Here is a 21,470-nt window from a genome sequence, read left to right on the forward strand (position 1 = left end):
ATAGCACCTTCTAGTTGCAATGCCAGTTAGCCGAATCACAACTAATGGAACATGCCGATGGCCGCTGACAAATCGAGGAAGCCCGACTCACTGTGACAGGATATTGAGCAATTATGTTTGCCTCACGCCAGACATAAACTCATAATCATGTTGATCCATCCTGGTGCCCCGCTCCGAAGCCTTTCTTAGGGCACTCCTGCAAAGCGTGCCGGCTGGCGTGCGATCGTTTAAACAGCTGCACATGCCACCAACCCCAAGCCAAAGGGCAAGAGACTACTCCCTTTTGCACCCAAGTAACCCTGCCGATAGGTGGCGTGAGCTGCGCAACACTCGATTACCCCTTTCCACACTGTATGTGGAAAGGGGTAATGGTTCCAGGACTTACTTTTGCAAATGCGGTTGTTTGCTTTAAATCAGGGGTACAATCAGGACTCGACGGGAACCAAAGGTCAGTGGGTCGCCTCGCATTGGGCGCTCACGGGAAGACTACAAATGAAGCTGTGCAAGGGGATATGGGCTGGACTAGTTTTGAAGTGAGGGAAGCTCGCAGTAAAATTGAGTATGAAGAACGGCTGAGGAATATGGAGGAAAGTAAATGGGCTGGGAGAGTGTTCAGGTATCTGTACAGGCAAAACATTGATTCACAGTGGAGGAAAAGAACTAGGAAGCTTACCAGCAAGTATGCGGCCTGTGGGGTGGGCAACACAGCAACAAAGAAGGTCAAGCGGAAAGTCAGAGAGGCTGAATTAATCTCATGGGTGGCGGCAATGGAAAAGAAACCTGCCATGAGTAACTACTTAAGGGGAAAAAACGAAATTAGGAAAGAAGCCATTTATGATAACTCAAAGGGAAGCTCATTACTTTTCGAAGCGAGATCGGGATGCCTTAGAACACGCACGTATAAAGCGAGATATAAGAAGGAAGAAGAAGCATGTGCTTGCTGCGGTAAAGCTAGGGAAACGACGGAGCATATTTTATTAGAATGTGAAGACATCTATCCAGCGGTCGATTTAGGCACCACTGGCCTCCTTGAAGCCCTTGGGTTCAGCGGGAGCAGTGGTAAAGCAAACAGGTCCGCAATAGACATCAGTAAGAGGCGATTGGAGGATTGGTGGAAGAAAAGTAGGGAAACGACAAAGGACGGAGACGTACAAAAGCACAGTTCGCAATAGGGTATCAGAAAATTTGGACGTGGTAGTTCATAGTGTGTTTTTTTTTCTTTTCTCATGGGTTAACCTAGGTAGGATATTAGGCAGCATAGTAGCAAGAGCTTGGTGGCGCAAGCCACCGCCCCGTTCCAAAGGGGACGCTCATAACATCCATCCATCCATCCATCGCGTCATCTGTCCTACTATTCTGCAACCACCGCCGGCGCACAGCTATGTGGCGAAGCCAAATCACAGGAGACACGCGAGAATCGAGCATCCCCCCCCCCCCCCACATTATAAAATCAAGGATGAGAATGCACATCATTATGACACATAACTTTTGCCATCTTAATTGGGAGTACCTAATAGTTTAAATATTAGTGCACTAGTTCATTCATTGCTCCTAGCTTGCAACCACAACACAAACTTTTCTCAGGACCACGGTTAGCAGGTCCAGCTTCATTTTGCTCATCACCTACATCGTAAAGGCACTCGTGAAAATAAAAAGTGCTTACTAAATTTAGTGTTTCAAATGGGGAAACAGTTTTCGGGGTGCATTCAGCGAGGTAGGATAAAGGGAATGCACCAGTGAGACTTCTGTAAGCTGTTGCTCCATGCCAGAAGGTTAAGGGGAAGCTTTAGCTCGGGTGCTCCTATCTAAATACATGTAAAAGGAGAATTCTTTTTTCTTGGCAAGGTACCGCACCAAATTTAGCTAGGTTTGTTGCACTTAAAAGAAAAACTTAAAATCTAGTGACTGTTGGTTTCGAATTTTTTATTTAGGTCGTCAATATTTTATTAAAAATTGGCAGAAATGGAAAATTTTCAGAAAATCAAAGAAATTTCAGAAAATTTCAGAAACTATCATGTTTAGAACTCTGTTATCACAATTCTATGAATTGCACCTAATAGAACGTATAAAGCGGACAAAATTTATGTCACACATAAATCCTAAAGAACTTAGTAATATGGAAATACAGCCTTTGCAGAACCCTTGTACACAATGTAACAAATTCACGTAAGATATAAAATGACATATTGAATTTGTCTGCTTTCAATGATATAATGGGTGCCATTTACAGAACCGCAATATCTGTTCTTGATGCAGTGCTCTTAATTTGTAAACTTCGTGCTTCCATTTTTTTTCAAACTTTCACATTTTTGAAGATCGTTTTAGCAAAATTCAGGCCCTAAATCGAAAATCCGCTCCCAACATTCACTAGAGTTTCTATTTCACTTTCTCTCTCAGATGCACCAAATTTCATTAAAATCGGTCAAGGAGTTATTTTAGAAAAACGTTTTTACATTTTACATGTATTTGAATAGGCCGCGTCGGAGTTGGGTCCGAGCTAAAGCTTCCTTTTAAGCCTTTTGTCTAATATACATACTGGCAACCATTACTAAATCCCGAATTTCAGGCTCTAGCAAGAGAAGGAAGCAATCATATACAGGTGCCGTTGTGTCTGCCAAGGTGTTTTTGTAAAAACATCAACCAATTTTAAAGAATTACCTGTCATAGATGGCACAGTTCTAATCCTTGAGCTGTATTGCTCAAAGGTGAGGACATTATTTTTGTGTAAAGTCGAAACGCATAATTGACTAAATAACAATATTTTACTTATAAAGTGTTTAACTAATTACCTTATTCACCAGGCGGATCCACTTGTAACAAATTCCCAGGATGGTACGCCAGTTTCTACATATTGATTCCCAAACATTGCGAGGAAACACATTGGTGGTCCAGTTACTTTTGTGCTTCAGTGCATAAAATGGCATTTTGTTAAAAAGTAAATGGAATGAGTGTTAAAATTTCTCGCAGGACTCATTGCAACTACAGATAAACCAAGGAAGATAAGACCTGTAGTTCCAAATGCCATCATGATTAGTTCAGCACCATTTTTAAACATAGTAAGATACATATTTAGTATAGGGCCTAATGAATAGCCTAAAAGCCCCGTTAGAGCAAAAGTTAAAGGAAAATATCTAGCGCCATACCGATGACTATTAAGTGTGTGGAGGAAAATAAATGCATTTTTACTGCAAGTTTGATTGCACGTATCAAAAATGGTGTTGTCCACAAAATTATTAGATAGAAACTTGGGTAGTATGTTTTTGTGAATTAGTCAATTGTATATTTATATCTTTTGTGCACGTCAATTCCACGGGCAATTATTAAAGATTGCTTAAAAACCATGAATTGCCTTTTTGTACAAATTCATCATCCACCATACGTTTTCGATTGTATGCAATGTATCTACCTTTTTTCAAATGTTCCACTAGTTACTGAAGTAAATTGTCCATTGCCACTGTTTCTTCTCTTCGGCCAAAATAACTGTAGCTTTTTTCTTCTAAGTGACAATTTGTAATGAGTATCTACTTGTTTATACAGGGTATCTACCACTTTTCAAATGTTTTGTTTGTTATCACATCGAATTGTTGTTGCAAGATGTGCCCCACCCCTTATGTAACACCCCTGATAAAGGGGCCTTTAAGGAAATAAATTGACCTGACCTCTCGTTCGCTTGGCCTAATGTGAAGGCCTGTCCACGACCGGCACGAAAACTCGCCACACGCCGTTTGCCGTTCGCGGGCCCCCGCGTGACGGCGGTTTTGTTCGCAAGTGGCGAGATTTCCTTGCCGTAGAGAGGACGGGCCCAGGACCCATTTGTGCGGCAGCCGTACGTCAAAGTGGCCAATAAGCGACCGAGGTGTGGTCACTCTGGCACCGACTGCAGCCTCACCGCCTCTCATCGTTCGCCGCCGCCGATTTCGTCGCTAGGCCTTTTCCGGTTCACTTCACAGCTAAAGCTTACGGCGCTTCGGAATGAATCACCGACTCTCACAAGCCGCAATATTTTTTTACCGTTGTTGTCGCTCTTCGCAATAATTATAATAATCGTGACATGCACTTCGAATCGGCAGTTGTTTACCTCTGCTGGCAGAGCACGCGTATGCGCGAGCAGACGACGCAGCATAGTTTTACGTCACTATTTTTTTTACCCACGTGACCAAGCCGTCTTGCGTTTCCTCTCCTATGACGTCATAGCATCACCCGGAGCCCCGAAACCAAAATCGCTCGGTTTAATAATGCTATTATTAAATTATTTATCAAGTATATATGAATCCCGCCATGTGTATCGTGCTTCCTGAAGCAGTACGCAACGCTTGAATCGAAGAACACATAAACGAAAATTTTCACGTCTCCACCCCTTTAAGTAGGGCTGTGTGGCAGCTAGATGGCAGCAATGTCGTGAGGGTGTACTCGTGAGGGTGTCGTGTACTTTCCCGAGCTCTTGAACGGATGCGAAGGAGTGGGCGAAGACGTTCGGGTGTCCAAGTGTAGGCAGCCTCTTGTTGCGCAGCCTTGTGGATGGCTTGAAGATCCATCACTAGAGCACTTGCTTTTGTAGATATGCGATGCTGGCGGCCCCTTATAAAATCATGCGTAGGGCTAAGAAATGGCGTCTTCCCGCTGTCTGGTGGGGTGGCAGCACCTGTGCTTCCTTCAGTATCTGGGTTTATGGCATTCACCCTGCAAAGTGCCAACAAAGCATGTGGTTGATGAGTTTTGCTGCACACATCTGCATGCATCTCCTAGATCTAGAGTTCAAGACGGAAGACATTTGCCTTTACGCAGCTCCGTATCTCCGTATCCCATGGTAACCACATGTTCGCTCATACTCAGCAATGCAGTGATTGCAACAAAGTGACACTTCTACTTTCCGTGTATTATCCTGCCTTGTTATAGTAGCTCAATTAGCTATTAAACATTGAGGTATCTGGAGATGCCCAGACATAAGCCCTGCTCCTTGGCCTGCAAATGCACCTTTTGAAAGTGCTTTTGCAAATGATTAAGTTGGCTGAATGAAATCGCTCTCAAGGATGCCCATTTTTTTACATGTGAACAAAGACAAGGTGTTGATACTGCTGTACCACGCTAGGCCTTTGCTGCAGTCTTCATTGTTTCTTGTGAGCAGGAATGAGGGGGAGGTAGTAGTTACTAGCGCTTACACAGGGACTTCTAGACATCCAGACGGATATTCACGTTGTACGTATATCCATAAAAAAGTTATTAATGGGCGATTACGTCGTCACTGCATGAGGATTTTGGGGGCATTCTGCAAGGATGGCCATTAAAAATAGTTTCATTGAAGTGGAACACAGTCTGAATGCTTAAATGATACAATCTACACGAAAGAACCGGTGTATCCTCTCATGCCAGAACTACGACTATTGCTCACATTGCATAATATAGCACTATATAGTTCACGTCATAGCTACTAGACAAATACATAAAATGCATGATGCAAATCATGCATTTATGCCTCGGGCTTGGTGAAATAACATAGTCCGTGGGTAGCATACGCTGCTGTCGACATCTCAGCCAAGTTTTATTGTCGTACGCAGTGCGTGGAGCTTGTGAGCGGATCGCGAAGTCACCTTTCTCTAAAGCACTCTATATTCAACAGAAGGTCCTGTCCTCACTATTTTCTGGGCGCTTCATTTCGTCATTCCTTTAGACGGCTGCTATTGGCCGATAGCAGACATCAAGCTGTAGTCGGCTACATGGCGTAGATACCGTGGCTGACGCGGGGTCCCACTACGAGTCCACTGGCTAAGTGCACTGCGGCTTGCTGAGGATGACCGCGTCTGGCTTAAGTTTAGCACATCGTAAGCACCAAAGGCGGAAGTTGTGGTGTCTACGTCAACGTCCGAAATGAAATTTGAACTGCGTGCCACTGTGACATTTAGAAGGCGGAGCGTTGTGGGCACTGTAAGGGTTTGAGGACGATCCCAGCGCTGGCATCCAGTTGCGAGGATTGGGAGGTCAATCCCACCGTTCGTAACCAGTTGTCAAGATTGGAGTCGGGCATGAATTAGATGGTAGCTGGCCCATGCCGTCGTCCAACTTATCCACGCTGGGGACGTTGCTGAAAGGAAGGACTGCTTCTCATCGAGAACGAGGAATATGGGTTTATTTACAGTATCTACATAAGGACGTTGCAGTTCATCAGTCTAGCATGACTGCCAGAGGGAGTACACTGAGCAACCGCACAACAGCGGTTTATAAACACTCGGTCCTCCCTCGATCCCAAGGTGACGGAAACGTTCGAACAGGCACCATAGACGAGCCGCCTCTCTGCGGGAGGGACACACACACATCCGGACAGGTTCACGGTCCCCACCGAAGCCAGACGGCCTTCGCAGAACTCGGGGCTTACCTCAAGAAAGGCGCATCTTATTCCCCGAGCTGACCCCCGCAGCGCGGCTGCCGGTTGTCCATTGTCTTGCGTCTTGAAAGGCGCCTGGGAAGGGGCCTCCGAAGACGTTCCCTCGGGACCTCCCTTGCTCACGGCAGACCAGGTTGGCGGTGGTGTGTTTAGTCACAAAGCCTGGTTCGTCGAACTCATCTCGGCAATCCCACGACGCAGAGTAGCAGACGTGGCGCATTGTCTGGCGGACACAGTAGACTTAGTGACGCCGTGTGGCTAGAGGGTTGCGGTGGCATTACAGGAAAAGTTGACGCCGCTGTCGCAACTGGCTGGCAAAACTTGCACCTCAGCGGACCGTTCTTAATTGCACGCCCCATTGCGCCGTAGCCTTCACAGTGCAAGACATTGAAGATGGAACGGGAGCACGGTGGAGGCCGTGTTTGATTGCCAATAACTCCACTTCTGCTGAACGAATTGAAGTACTTTTTGTGGCAAAGTATTCTGAAATACCCTATTTTCACTTGAAATGCTTTGTTCCACTTTGATAAAAAGTGGTTCAGGGCCCCTTTAAGAATGCTTTAGTTATATACATATATCCTGTGGTTCATGAAGAGTACTGCTCACATTGTGTTCATGCCAGAGATATATAGGTACATATATATTAAAGTACAGAGAAACTTTTACAGCACAGTATTTTATTCTTCAGCACATACATATTGCTAGGCAATCAGCCAAATGACAGTGTTTTTAACATATAAACAGCACAGCAAATGCAATACATATATGGCAGCTATGGAATAGCTCAATGTTACTGTGATAATGAGAGATGAGGAAACATGTACAATGATGACAGCATGCAACAGTCATGAAAGAAAAACAAAAAAAAAAAGGCTGAATTTGTGACCACGGGTTCAACGACAACGCATGAAATTAGCAGTGTCCTTTCCATCCTGAAAAGCCAAATGAAATAAATTCTGGATATTGAAATAATGGTAGCACATGCTTTAGTTCTATAGGTGAAGTAACTGGGAGCATGAAAAACATAGATGGTATAGTTGGCTGATCTTTGTGATTTTGAAAATGAGGCAGCAAAAATGCTTTGAAGCGCCACTCCCATTACACAGAAAATCTTTCTCGAGTCATTGCTCACTAGGTTTCTACGAAAAAAACAAAACAAAAACATGATAGTGGAAGAGCAAAGAAAATCGCGGCTGTGAAAGAGGAATGTAAACAAATGCAAAAACACGCACTTGTGTTTCTCAGACGTGCAGTGCCCAGATCAAGATCAAGTCACATCTGTTCTGCGGTACCCTGCCTTTCAGCCATCTTCAGTTGAGCTATGGAACTTGACTGACATAAATCGAGGCTTAGACAATTACATTCTTCTCGGCCAATGAACAAATATTGGCACCAAGGCTCGGGGTGAAAATGAGTAATGTGCCGTAATATCACACAGCAATATTTTTTTTACAGTGTTCTGAACACTACACTGCCACTTATTGTACAACAAAGCAGTATGCCTATGTAATGTATGCATCAATAAATAATGTGCGCAGCAGATGTTCACAGCAATTTATATGCAGCATAGCTTGTCAGACAGTGCAAGACTGCAGTCTATATCTAATCTGCTTATTGCATATGGCCTTTGCTGATATACCATGCTTATAGTGTGCTCTATTCTGGAAAATAAAAGAGAAGAAAAAAGGAGTGCATACAATGCAGGCAAAAATGCAATGACCTGCGAGTATCTCGAATCTTTCCTCCCGTGTCGTGGTACTTCTCACTTCTCTCTCTCACACCCCACTCACTCTGTTCGGCAGCATCACAATGTGGCTTGCACATTGCAAAAAATTGACTTTGCAAGGGTTTAGTTTCAGCCTTGTTGGTAAAACATCTTTTCTCAATCGCTGCAATGTTCATTTCTAGTACAAGCACCTCTGTGTGTCTCTCCACTTCTGTCCATTTTGTCCCAAGTTCTGTGATAAATGCTAACAAAGTAACTATCTTTCACGACTGATACATACTGCAACACTAGAATTTTAGCCTCCCTTCTATAAATAAGTAAGGTATGTACAATCAAAAATGAAGTAAGCTTGTAGGAGCATTAATGAACTGATGATACATCCATAATACTTCAATGCACTATCACTAATGTTTCAGTAACAATGTTTCAATGGCGGTTCTTCACACGAGAACAACTAGATTTAAAAAATGAGGGGCCTGTGGAGTGAAGTGACTACCAATGTGGTCGACAGTTACTGAAGCCACAACAGGAAAAAAAATTGCATAGCAGAGCAGATAAGGTGGACATAAAGGACCTGCATTAGGGTTTGAAGACTATAACCACCTAATAAAAACACATCTTTTTTTTGTCTGAATACGCCGCAGTATATTTCTGTTCACATTTTTGACAAATCAGAAAAATGGGCAAAGGGAACTCGGGTAATCTTTGGGGATTTGGACCTACAACCTTTGCATGTTGGATTTCGTAACCTCCATCCCAGTCTGCTTTGTTTCCTTGACCTGGTAGCAAACACAGATTCATAGTGAGAAATTTTTGGGCTAGTCTGTGTTCGTCTCATCCCGTAATGCACTGAGTACGACTGGGTAGCATAACTAATAACAGGTGACAACAGACAACACACTCTGTCATTTTTGTTTGGTGTTCCCTATCGTGGATATTGGTTGCATTCAGCGCATTGCAAGCTAACGGAGAAAATTTGTCTTATTTCTCCAACCACAGGCCTGCCTCTTGGTGTGGTATTTTTGTTCACATTTGTTCCTCTTTGTTATGAACATAAACTAAAACATAAAACCATGCCCCTTCCTTGGCTAAGATAAAAGCTGTGTCCTCTAGCAATACAATGCATGTGACCTCATTTCACGTTAGTGAAGCCTAGCTCTAAGACAACCAATTTTATAGATGAAAACAAAGTTATAAAGATTGTAAAAGCAAGGTTTAAATTCTTTTGGGGGGAAAAATGAGGATAAAAGAACCGATAGGAAATTTGAAATCGGGTCTTCTCGTACATATGATACAATTTCAGAATTTAAAAAAAAATACAATTGCAGTAAGACGACAGAAATCACTCCAACCTAAATGCACTGAAACAGTAGTGTAGGATAAAAGGGAAAAATAACAATAAAATGAATAATAAAATTAAAAACACAGTCCATGAGCAGACAAAGTACAATGTCCTATGCCTGTACAAACGTCAGTACTGATGCTAACAAAAAACAGTTGTAAAATAAAATATTTCCGAAACTAAGAATATAGTGAAGGGTAAAGGGTCTTGTAGAGGGTCTTACTTTTGATCGCCTGCATGCATGTTAGGGAATGGAAACAGGCTTTGTAAAGCAGCATTGGAGGAAATGATAAAAAAAATCATTAAACTGCTTCGTTTCCCAATGACAAAGACAGCATTTTTCCTTTTTTTTTTGGTCAGGAATGTGGCTATCTCAACTTCAAGGCATGCTGCCTGCTAAATGCAGCCATCCGTTATCGCATTTAAAGATATTTAAAAAATATAGGAAAAGAAAGAAAGACAAGAACCAACACTTGCATAGCTTACTGTCAAACCGTAGAGTATACCAAAGCAAAAGTAGGAAAATACTGCGGCAGTGTTTCTTTTTTACATCCACTCAACTCCCGAGGAAGACGACCATGCGTTAATGTAATAGTGCACCCGCTCGTGCGCAACGCTGTCATGCGAGTGGCAGCATCTACATCTTTTTTCGATCTTGAGCACAGCTGCTCAGGCTATGCCTGCTCAAGACCGAGGAACTCACTCATCATCACCCATCTCGGCTTCGCTGCTGTCGCTGAACTGTATTTGAACCTTGCACTGCCGTCGTGGCAGCGCCTTTCGCGTGGACGGCGGCGGCGACGCCTGCTCCTCTTCGTCGTCGTCGCTGCTCTCGGAGAGGCGCGACATTTTCTTCCGGCATTTTCTCTTGCCTTGAGCTGGTGTTTTCTGATTTCTTGGTGCTGTGTGCAAAAGGACAAAATTAAGGGAATGAGAGAGGACAAAAAAAATATGTTTCACGCATTGACAAACTGTTATTTGCAGGCAGCCGGCGTGAACAAGGCACCGTCCCGCCTGTGTTGTTGTAAGATAGCCGCATAAATCTGTTTATTACTTAATTAATTAATTAATTTATTTATTTATCATAACTTCAAGTTTCCATTGTTTCTACAATCACCTCTGGGTTAAGAATATGATAACACTAGACAGCGGTATATGCTAAAGTGCACCATTTCGCAACATACTGCGGCATTTACACACCTCTACTAATATTCTTCCAAAAACGCTTTTCTTTTAATTTTGTGGTAATAGCTTGACGATTTGAAGAGAAATGAAGGGTCAGAGATCTACTTTTGAATTTGGTGTTGAAACCCCAGCGCAGGCATGTCAGTCTGACATTGTGGATTTCAAGAAATATCTTTATATTTCAGTCACTGTGGCTCAGCAGAAATTCTTTAAACTTGCTAAGTTCAGTGTTGGCTCATTTGGAATACACTGCAGTCCCTGTTCACTGATAAAAAGTCAGCAAGGCCCGAGAAGACGCAATCGATATCTGTGATATCATGAAAAGCTGGCTTACAAAAGCCTCTTCACATGGTGGGAGTGCACCTTCAAGGTAGTACAGCATGGCAATTTATTGATACAGCAGAAATTAGCATTTTTTTCTCAAGTGTCTAACTCTCCAAAGTACAATAGTTAGAGCAGCTAACCACTGTTCTATAGTCAAGCCTTGTAAAGAAGCCACATACAACACAAAAATACAGTAAAACCTCGTTCATACGTTTTAGAAAAAAAAAAAAAAATGAGAGAGAAAACGTACTAACTAGGCAAACGTACAATTTGAAGTTACTAAAAAGATTTGAAAGACTCAACTATTGTTGACATCTATGTAGTGCGAAGCATCGCGCGGATTGTTGTAGCATGAGACGGCCCGACACATGTTGAACTGGAGGTGCTCCGGTTGCACGAGACGCGCTTTGTTGTTTTCCTATTGGGCGGTGTTTTAAGGTAATGATGGGAAACCAAAACGAAATCAAGCTTGTGGGCAACCCCGAAACTACTGAAACAATTTCGCGTATCAATAGTTTCGTTATTGTGTAGTGCTGCGCTTAATTTGCTGGCTTGCGAAACTCGCACAAACTGCAGGTAGCAGAGAATTCAACTTCCATGTGATGTCACGGGATGCCTGAATGGTCTACGGCACTTGACCAAAAAGCAGCTGCAGCGGCGAATCCACCGCTCTGTCTTGGCTCGGTACTGCCATCTGTCGGGTGCCATTTTACTCAACGAAGGCAGCAAAGGGTGGTGATGACATATGCAACGTCACCACTCCTCTGACAGGGTGGCGGGAGATTTGAATTTTAAAAAACACACTCGGACCCTTCAGATGCAATTTTATCGTAAACTAAGTCTTTTCGTGGCAAGAAAGAAGCATGGCGAGGTTTCTGGAATGGTATTTAAACAGTCTACATTGACTTAGCATTTGCCTTTAGTGTCCCTTTAATGTGAATTTATCAATGGGGTTCTGCTGTACTTCCGTCATATCTATTATTCACGCACCAATAACATTGAAAAAGAAAAAAGAATTTCATGATTTGGTGCATATGTGAAAGAAATGGAAGTGGAAGTGGAAGGCTTTGATGGGCCATCAAGAACCCTTGTGTAAATTTTGGAGGATCATTTATGGCTTGATGACAATACATGAACAATGCTACATTACAGACATGTTTTGTAGCATCATTATTATGCCACCATGTGATCAGTGTGATCACACGTGTTGAACAAGGCATGCTCCAGCCGCAGACCAGTTAACCAAACCTTTGGCCAAAATGCTCATGCACGTCCAAATTAACTTGCTTTTGTCGCATATTTACCTTTTTTTTTTTGCTACCAGAATAACATATTTTGAACTGTTTTGCTTTGCTGTAAGCAATATTGTTTTGGACAGCGGTAGAATACACATGAAAATAAAGCATGGCCAACCATATATCATACAGTCTTCCATAATTCCACCCTGATGGGACGAAATTGATCGAATTATCCGGCGGGTCGAATTAAACGAGATGCAGCAAGAACATCAAAACACATGACTGTTTTATTTGGCAGTGTTTGCCCGATTTTAACATGTGCCCACTTTCTAAGAGTCCAAAGTAGAAAGTTTACATGCAAATTAAATTAAGCTTTCTATATAAAGGAGAACTCTAAAGCACGCCCCATTTTCTAGGAATAAAAATGGGGGAGAATCCAATATGTGTTGCATTATAGTGGCTGATTTCCTAAAGTCAGTTTCGCCGCACGGTATTCTTTAAGTTGGCTTCTCTGCAACACAGTTGCGTAATGCGACAAAGCATATGAATGCGGCTTTCAACTTGATTATCTGGGGGGGGGGGGGAGAAGAAAAAGAAAAGGCGCGTGTTAGAATCGGGTACATACTGCAATCAGAAATTGTGAGCTACCATTACTGGCGGAAAATATTCCTAGGGCAGGTGGTAAGTATGTGTTTTCGACAGGAGATGACGTACGTTTTATGCATGCACTGTCGCTTAAACTCTGCCGAGAGAGACGTTGCCCTAAAGGGTTCATAATTGGGGTCACCATGGGGGTCAGGGGCGTGCATGCGGTCAAGGTCAAATTATCTGGCAAACGCCAATTTTAGGATTGAAATGACGAAAGTTTGGGCCCTTAAATATATACATGGGCGCTAGCCGGCACCTTTGGTCCGGATCAACTTATTCGACAAACCAAATAAACTTGATGGAAGTCTACTGCACTTACTTTGTTAAAACTGATATTTCATTACACTGGAATTCAAATTTATACTCAAATGTTTTTTTTTTTTTCATTTTAGCCAGTTATAGTCTTGGTCCTTTGGCATCAAAGTGCACTATTTTTAAACCTGTCTATTATATATATATACTATCCTGATGACAGCCCAGCACCTTATGTGCACCTGAAGGTCCAGGTGCTATGGCAGAAAATAATGATCATCAAGAAATGTTTGACCACGCAGAAGGTAAACGTGCATACATGCCATTTCTTTTACAATTCCACTGTGTGAATTGCTTCATTTTAGAGATTATGAACAACTGTCGTCTTAACCCCAGTAATTGTATGATTTTTCATTTGTGTCTAGCTAGGAAAGAAATGAAACAGGATTTCAAAAGAAGGCGAATACACTAACTGGTCAATTTTTCATAACCCCTTATTATTATATTTCTTTATCAGTCGATTATAAGGTCCTCGCAGCTCAGCAACGACACCAAGTTATACTAAATTATATTTTGGGGCTTTACGTGCCAACACCATGATCTGATTATGAAGCATGCCGTAGTGGGGGCTCCGTATTAATTTTGACCATCTGAGGTTCTTTAACGTGTGCCCAATGCATTGTACATGGTTGTTTTTGCATTTTGCCCTCACCTGCCGTGGTTGCTCAATGGCTATGGTGTTGGGCTGCTGAGCACGAGGTCGTGGGATTGAATCCCGGCCACGGCAGCCGTATTTCGATGGGGGTGAAATGCAAAAACACCTTTATACTTAGATTTAGGTGCACGTTAAAGAACCCCAGGTGGTCGAAATTTCCGGAGTCCCCCACTACGGCGTGCCTCATAATCAGAAAGTGCTTTTAGCACGTAAAACCCCATAATTTCATTTAAAAATGTTCAATTTTGCCACCATCGAAACGCCGCTCCTGTGGCCGGGATTCGATCCCGTGATCCCCCCACAAGCAGTGCAACGCCTTAGCTCCGCAATGCCTTAAGCGCTAAGCCACCACGGTGGGTACCAAGTTATACAACACTACAAATAAAACGATAGAAATTTTGGCAGCCATTAGACAAATATTTCATGAATAAATTTCAGACATTTCTGTTTGTCTATGGCACAGGTCGTTGGTGCTGCCACTACAGAGCAGAGTGATTTTTCACAGCATGCCTAGAGAGAAAAGTTTGTGAATCTTTAATAGTCAACATGCTGAGAAATTTAGCAACATTTAGTATCTGCCACCAAATTTTAGTACTCTTTCGCTTTGATTGTAGCATTTTTTTCGAAATCTAAGGTTGGTAGGTCCGCAAATGCATTTTTTTCTCCGAGGAATTGTTCATGTGCAGCTGAAGTGGTGACTGATGAACAAGAACAGGCACGTCAGTGGCACCACTTCCAAGAGGAAGTTTGAGAGCTACACGTAGGCACAAGAGATTACGGGATGCGCATTCTGTGAAAAAAGTCAACAATCAGCCCACTTTTAGCTTGCAGCCACATTAAAACAGTAGCACAACACTGTGTTGGTCATGTCCATTAGTACATGCGGCACAATTAAAATCCTGGCTCCATGCCAAGTATCAGAAAATATCCGGCTTTTTCTGTACCTCCGCATCTCGTTAACTTTTGACCCTGCCTGTACCTAGAAGTGCTCTGCGACAGCGTGCTCTACAAGCCAGATATACTAGTTTCTGATGTTACAGTGAATCTACACTTGCCTAACTCGCTGCCGAAAGTTTTCTCAATTGCAATTTTATGCAAACAAGCTTTTTTTTATAGCTTTATATTTGCACTGCATTTCGCTGGATCGGTTTCCATGTAACCAGTTCGTGCTTTCCAAAAGAATCGCCTGCTAGGAACGAGTGCCTTGGTCACTGTCTTTTGCTATATCCTGCAAGCCCTGAATTTAGTTGCTTTTTTTGCGAATCCGAGTGGAAATTAGTTGCTGCAAATTGGAGGTCGCAGCCACTTACTTGCGCAAGACTGCTTGCCCCCCCGCTTGGTGGCCGATGCTTGCGTGGAGCGTTTCTTCGTCCTCTGCACCAGCTCGCTCTCGGTGAGGCCCTTGTTCCGGAGCTCTTCCACAAGGTCTTCCAACTCTTCGAGAATCACCTGCAAAGGAAAACGGGAACCTTGTTCGCCACGCTTTCGTCGTTCTGTACGGATAGAAGGCAACAAGGAATGGAAACCCTCCAAGTTAGCCTAACGTGCTCGTTTGTGCACAAAACACATCAGAGCTGCACCCCCTTCTTTACAATTACTTGATATGTCATGAAAGTTGCAGCCGAGCAGTATGCTTTTGTGTACAGCCCAAGCTATAGTAAGGCAATTCCTACACTGTCAAATTCTGCCGTGCTGCCACGTTGTAGTGACGGTAAAGAATCAAACATTACTAATACTGTAAATCAAGAATCCAATTCTTTATTCAGTGAACTAGTGCCCAGAAAAACAAGCAAGCTCAAACTGTGATGATGGCAGTGAACAAAGGCGCCTGTCATTGAATCAGAACTTGCAATTCCAGTCTATCCACTTTTTATAGTACATGTATCACTGCACATTCCAGACTAATTGCGGGTACATTTGCTGTAAGTTGGAGAACACGCAACAAGGTTCGTGTTGCATGTGCAATCTCTTTAGAATACTCATTTGCTATTAAACCTGCGACAATGCCCAAGAAATTTGGGATACAGTAAGCTCGTCTTCTGCCAAACAATAACTTGTGAACTGTTATAACAAGGTAAAAACAGTTACCAGCAAAAAGCAAAACAGTGCATTAGATGTATATGCATAATATCAAATATACTGGCATGTTAGCATATTGAACTAATCAAGGGCATAGCTGCCCTAAGAGCCAATCAGAGCTGATAGAATTTCAAATTCGGTCATATGCATTTCCAAATTCACCATCCTTTCAGCTCTGATTGGCTCACAGCATGGTTATGCCTACTCTGATTGGGTGAAAACATCACTGTGGTGGAGTTACACAATGCGGCAGAATTTGACAATGTTCAAAACAGCATTGCAGGTACTTTTCAATCTTCTGTGTCTACTGGCTGTGGTCACTTGTATCTGTTCCTCGTCTCTCGATCAATCTCTCTCTCCTTTCTTATCTTTCTACCTACCCCATTCCCCAAGCGTAGGGTAGCAAACTTGATTTTAAAAATTAACCTAAATTCAGGGGCATTATGTGCCAAAACCACAATGTGATTGTGAGGCATGCCGTATTGGGGGACTTCGTGTTAGCCTTGACCGCTTGGGGGTTCTTGAATGTGTACCAAAATTTTGGTACACAAGCATTCTGTGCATTCCATCCCCTTCGAAATGTGGCCGCTGCAGCCGCGACTGAACCTGCAACCTCGAGCTCAGTAGCACAATGCCATAGCCACTAAGCTGTCACGATGGGGCAAACAGGTTCTTTTTTTTGTGTGTGTGTTCTGATCAACTTCTCTTTTTCCTTTCATTTCCCTCTCTTGGTTTATGGTTTCTTCCAAGTGTTGTTTGGGCAAACCTACAAACTCTAGAAAGCTGAAAACTTTGCCATGAGTGGACTAATAGATTTTCATTAAGTAATATGCCTGGCTTAAAAGGAGCAGTAAAAGATGATAGATATCCTTGAACTGTAAAATTAAAATGAGAGACACCGTAAGGGGACCAGCCTTTCATAAGAGATGTCCCTGTGTTGGCTATGAATGCCCAATTCGGAACACTGCTCATGCAAGGGAGAAAACTATGTACATGCATGTCACAAGATGGCTGCTATGATTATGAAGATATACTAACGGTTTATTTTTTTAGAAACACTCACCTTAACGTCGGCTTTCATTACCTGCGCTTTTTTCGCATCTGAAATTAAGAACATATATCGTGTAAGGAGCTTTGTTTGGGTTAAAGCTACAACTACAGAATGACAAAAAAAAAAAAAAACATCTCACTTGATATGATGCCTGTGATGCTTTCATACACGGCATCCACGTGCATCTTGTCCGCAAAGCAGACCATGTTTTCGTGCAGCTTCTTGATGCCCCGTTCTCCAAATGGAATGAGGGATAAGCAGTATGCGAGATCACGCCAGTGGCGCTCCGTCCTGCAACAGCACGCACAGGCAACTGCACATATCAGATTGCTGCACAAGGGTCTTCAAAACACCTATACTATGTTGGCACGTCTATAAAACAAACATGCTCTGCATGACACAGAAAGTTAACATCTAATGTCAACGTTATAAACACAAACTAATGATGTGTAATGAAGACCTAGCCGCAAGCATCATAGCAAAGCACCACACAAACATAGCCAAGGGCATGAGACATAATGTTTACGCTTACTGTGGTGTGTGACATGATCGAGAGATGTGCATCAACATAGGACAACTTGCGTACATGCCAGACAGTGCTGGCAACATTTTTCGGGGCAAAATCACTGGATCGTGGCTCAAAACACTTTTTAGCAAAATACTACTAAGTGACAACGATGATGATGTTGAGTTGCTTGGAATTTTGCTTTTAATGTTTAAATTGTATATAGACATTTTTCTTAATTATATTTTAAAACTACCATATATTTTTATATTACCTTCCACTGGTAAAAATGTAAAAAAAGAAAATAGCCCCTCAGTTTAAGATTTCACTTTGCAAGATTGTGCTTTGCATTGAAAAGCAGCACCCAGATACCTCAAACGTAAGTTCTAAAACTTGTAGAAGTAGCAGTATAGTGGTAGTAGTAGCAGTAGTAGTAGTAGTACTATCAGTAGCAGCAACAATATCAATAAAGAAATATATTTACGTCATAAGCATGAATCTGAAGCACAGCTTCTCCACAAAGTTTTCAAGTTGTTTGTCTTTGCTGATGCATGAGAAGAGCAACCTGGAAGAGAGAGAGGGAAAAAAAAGTTTTAGAGTAGTGACCCACATTCTTGGGTCGGTAGGGGAGTTGTATATGATATCGCATTACAAACACAGCACAACTCTACTACAGTAACCCAATAAACTGTAAAAAATATGCTTGTAATTAATAAAAGTAGCAGTCCCATTTGAATTCCTGTGTTGTGGTGAAAACAAAAGCAAATGACCCACGATATGGTGAGACCTAACAATTCTTTTAAACATTTCCTAACTGTATTCCCTATAGCAACCATTGGTCTCAAAGCTGAACCTTGTGCTTTGATCCCTACAAGCTGAATGCTGCATAAGTGGGTAAGGCATGTATGAAACGTTGGCTCGCATGTGCTGAAACTTCACGTAAAGGCCACATTTCAGAATTATGAAATTTAATGCAGTGTATTGCTGCATTACTTGGTTCACTTCGTCCAGAATAACTTTTCACCTGGAGCAATGCCGCCTTAAAGAAAAAGAAGAAAGAAGGAGGGCGGATCAATTTTACAGACACAAAATGGTGGCGACGCCTGTCATTATTACGGCAAAACACTGCGCAGTTTGCTGTTACCATTTGGAGATGGTTCTATATTTAGGAAGAGGGTGCCACTTTGGTATCTTTTGCTGCACAGTAATGTGTTGCAGTAAACCAACTGAACACAACAAGAGCTTCCAAGCTCTGGTCGTGACCAAAAAACAATACAACAGATGCCTTAAATGATGGACACAAGCAGAAGCAGCTATAAAAAAAAGGGGGGGGGGTCGACCTCCCAATATTTCCTCCTGAACTCCCCCCCCCCCCCCATAGAGTTCTCAGTGATAGAGTGTCTTTCTGCAAACCCAACAAACATGAAGAGTAGTGCTCTGCCCTACCAACAAAAAAATCCTCGTGATGTCTCAAAATGCAAGCCATTCTCTAAAGTTTGCAAGGATTTGTTTTACGGATAAGCAGTGGGACTGGTCTATAACTAACCCAAAACCCAAAAAACTAACCCAAAACGCTTTTGGAACGTTATGAAATGTACCAAAGATAGCACTATAAGTCTCGTAAACGATTCAGGTGATCAAGTTCCGAATCATCTTTGCGATTCTGTACTAAACAACACGTTTGCCCAATCATTCTGCACAGAAAATTTAAGTGACTATCCCCCTTTTACATCCCTCAACTTTCCAGCGATGGATCCCATTACCCTGGACCCAGCAGGTATCCGAGCCAGAATTTTCACGATAAAGCGGTCATCATCATGTGGTATTGACGGTATTAATTCCAAGTTTCTCCAAAACACTGCAGAATACAGCTCCATCATACTTACCTTTATTTTTACTACATCACTTAACGACAGTGCCCTACCCATTGATTGGAAAACTGGTAAGGTTACCCCGCTTTTTAAATCGGGAAACCCACATCACCCTTTGAATTACAGACAAATCTCATTAACTTCGGTACCCTGCAAAATTTTTGAGCACATCATTTTCACTCACCTTGTAAACTTTCTTGAACCAAACAATTTTTTTAGCCCTTATCAGCACGGTTTCAGAAAATCTTTTTCTTGTGAAACACAACTAATAACATTCACTAATGACTTGCATGCGTTCTTGGACTCGGGTTTTGCAACGGACTGTATTTTTTTAGACTTTTCTAAAGCCTTTGATAAAGTTAATCACCAGTTACTTATCTATAAGCTAAGCCTTCTAAATATTGACCCTTTAATATTCAAATGGATTTGCAGCTTTCTTTGTAATCGTACCCAATATTTAACCATCAATGACAATGACTCACCAGAGGTGCCAGTAGAATCGGGTGTACCACAAGGCTCTGTGTTGGCGCCTTTACTTTTCCTCATTTATATTAACGACCTGCCTAATCAAATCACTAGCTCTATTTGTTTGTTTGCTGACGATTGCGTAATTTACCGAAAAATAACTAATGATTCTGATATGCTTACATTACAATCGGACCTTGATAACGTTACAACCTGGTGCTCCCGCTGGCACATGAATCTTAACCCTTCAAAATGTAAATTCATGAGAATCTCACGCAGCCAAGTATCTTTTTATACCTACCATCTTAACAAAATGGCACTTGAATCAGTATCTTGTTATAAATATCTCGGAGTGCACATTAGAAATAATCTCTCATGGAAACGACATATCGAACACATTACATCAAAAGCTAACCGCATGCTGGGCTATCTTTAACGAAATTTTTCACTCGCACCTTCTTCCCTGAAAAAACAGCTATATGTCACCTACATTCGGCCTAATCTAGAGTATGCATCCTCAATATGGGACCCTCATCAATTAACATTAATTAACAGCTTAGAAGCTGTGCAGAATTGGTCCGTTCGTTTTATTCTTAACAATTACCAGCGCACAGCAAGCGTAACTAGCATCAAACTTGCCCTCAACATATCTCTCCTTTCCAAACGCAGAAAAATCGCTTGCCTTTGCCTGTTCCATAAAATATACCACTTAATTCCTACACTCAAATCACGCCTTATCGAACCAGCCTCTTTTACTTCTGCACACTTGGACCATCGTCATAAGGTGAACATCCCATTCCACAAAACGTCTACCTATGGTAATTTATTTCTTCCAAAATCATGCCAGGAATGGAATCACCTACCGGATCCACTAGTCTGTATAACTAACACAGATAACTTCCGTAAGGCACTTACTAATATTATCTAGTATGCCTTGATATGAATGTATAACGAAGCAATTCCGTTTTCTCCTGAACAGTATTGTTGATAAGTTTTCTTTTTTATTATCTACCTAATCTGCAAACATTGTATATTGTATTATACTTTATTTTCTATCATTCTGTGCTTATTGTCTCACTCTAACCTGTCCTATACACCATGTATTTATATTTAATCTGTATTACTGAAGTTTTCCGTTTTTCTTTGTATAATTATATTTTTACCGCAGTATGCTTTTTTTGTGTCGCTCTCGAGTTATTTATACTTTGTACCATGCATTCTAATCTGATTAGTATTAGTGTTTCCTTTCTCCTTTCTTGCATACTTATCTGTATTTATTAGCCCCTCCCCTCTGTAATGCTTCATTGTAAGCCCTGAGGGTACTATAAACAAATAAATAAATAAATATAAGACAAAGTGCTGTACTACATGATTCTCAAGAATTCATACTATTATAAAAATATGCTTACTTCATGACAACATGGAAATTGTTTTCGTCTATGCCATGTTCTTCATCCGATAAATGGCTGATGATGTCGGGCAGCAGGTTGTACAAGGCATTCCCCTGCAGTATTTAAAAAACACATGGGACATGTTTTCAGCTGCAAGAGCAGGGCAGCTTTAAATTGACAGTAAACAGGGTCGACACTCGAGTTGATGACATGAACAGTAAAAAGCAGGAGTGCACTGTTTTACTACATTTTGTTTTGTATCCTTTATTTAAGCTGTTCTTAACAATGTAAGGATAGCA

The 21,470-nt window shown here is 41.9% G+C and overlaps 1 protein-coding gene across 2 annotated transcripts in view; it reads right to left on the minus strand.

Moving 5' to 3' along the window:
• Positions 1 to 4,213: 4,213 nt before the first annotated feature.
• The window catches only part of LOC135915504 (condensin complex subunit 1-like), a 54,884-nt gene continuing 37,627 nt past the window's right edge, over positions 4,214 to 21,470 (minus strand). For both annotated transcript variants that reach the window (XM_065448613.1, XM_065448611.1), the window contains exons 28-34: positions 21,190 to 21,284; positions 17,929 to 18,009; positions 17,079 to 17,230; positions 16,952 to 16,989; positions 15,120 to 15,258; positions 10,151 to 10,349; positions 4,214 to 4,680 (exon numbers count right to left, since the gene is read on the minus strand). In XM_065448613.1, the coding sequence (XP_065304685.1) occupies positions 4,344 to 4,680; positions 10,151 to 10,349; positions 15,120 to 15,258; positions 16,952 to 16,989; positions 17,079 to 17,230; positions 17,929 to 18,009; positions 21,190 to 21,284 (1,041 nt within the window). In that variant the 3' untranslated portion in view covers positions 4,214 to 4,343. The remainder of the gene's footprint in view (positions 4,681 to 10,150; positions 10,350 to 15,119; positions 15,259 to 16,951; positions 16,990 to 17,078; positions 17,231 to 17,928; positions 18,010 to 21,189; positions 21,285 to 21,470) is intronic.

This window comes from Dermacentor albipictus, chromosome 2 (assembly GCF_038994185.2).
Source record: "Dermacentor albipictus isolate Rhodes 1998 colony chromosome 2, USDA_Dalb.pri_finalv2, whole genome shotgun sequence".
Lineage (NCBI taxonomy): Eukaryota > Metazoa > Arthropoda > Arachnida > Ixodida > Ixodidae > Dermacentor > Dermacentor albipictus.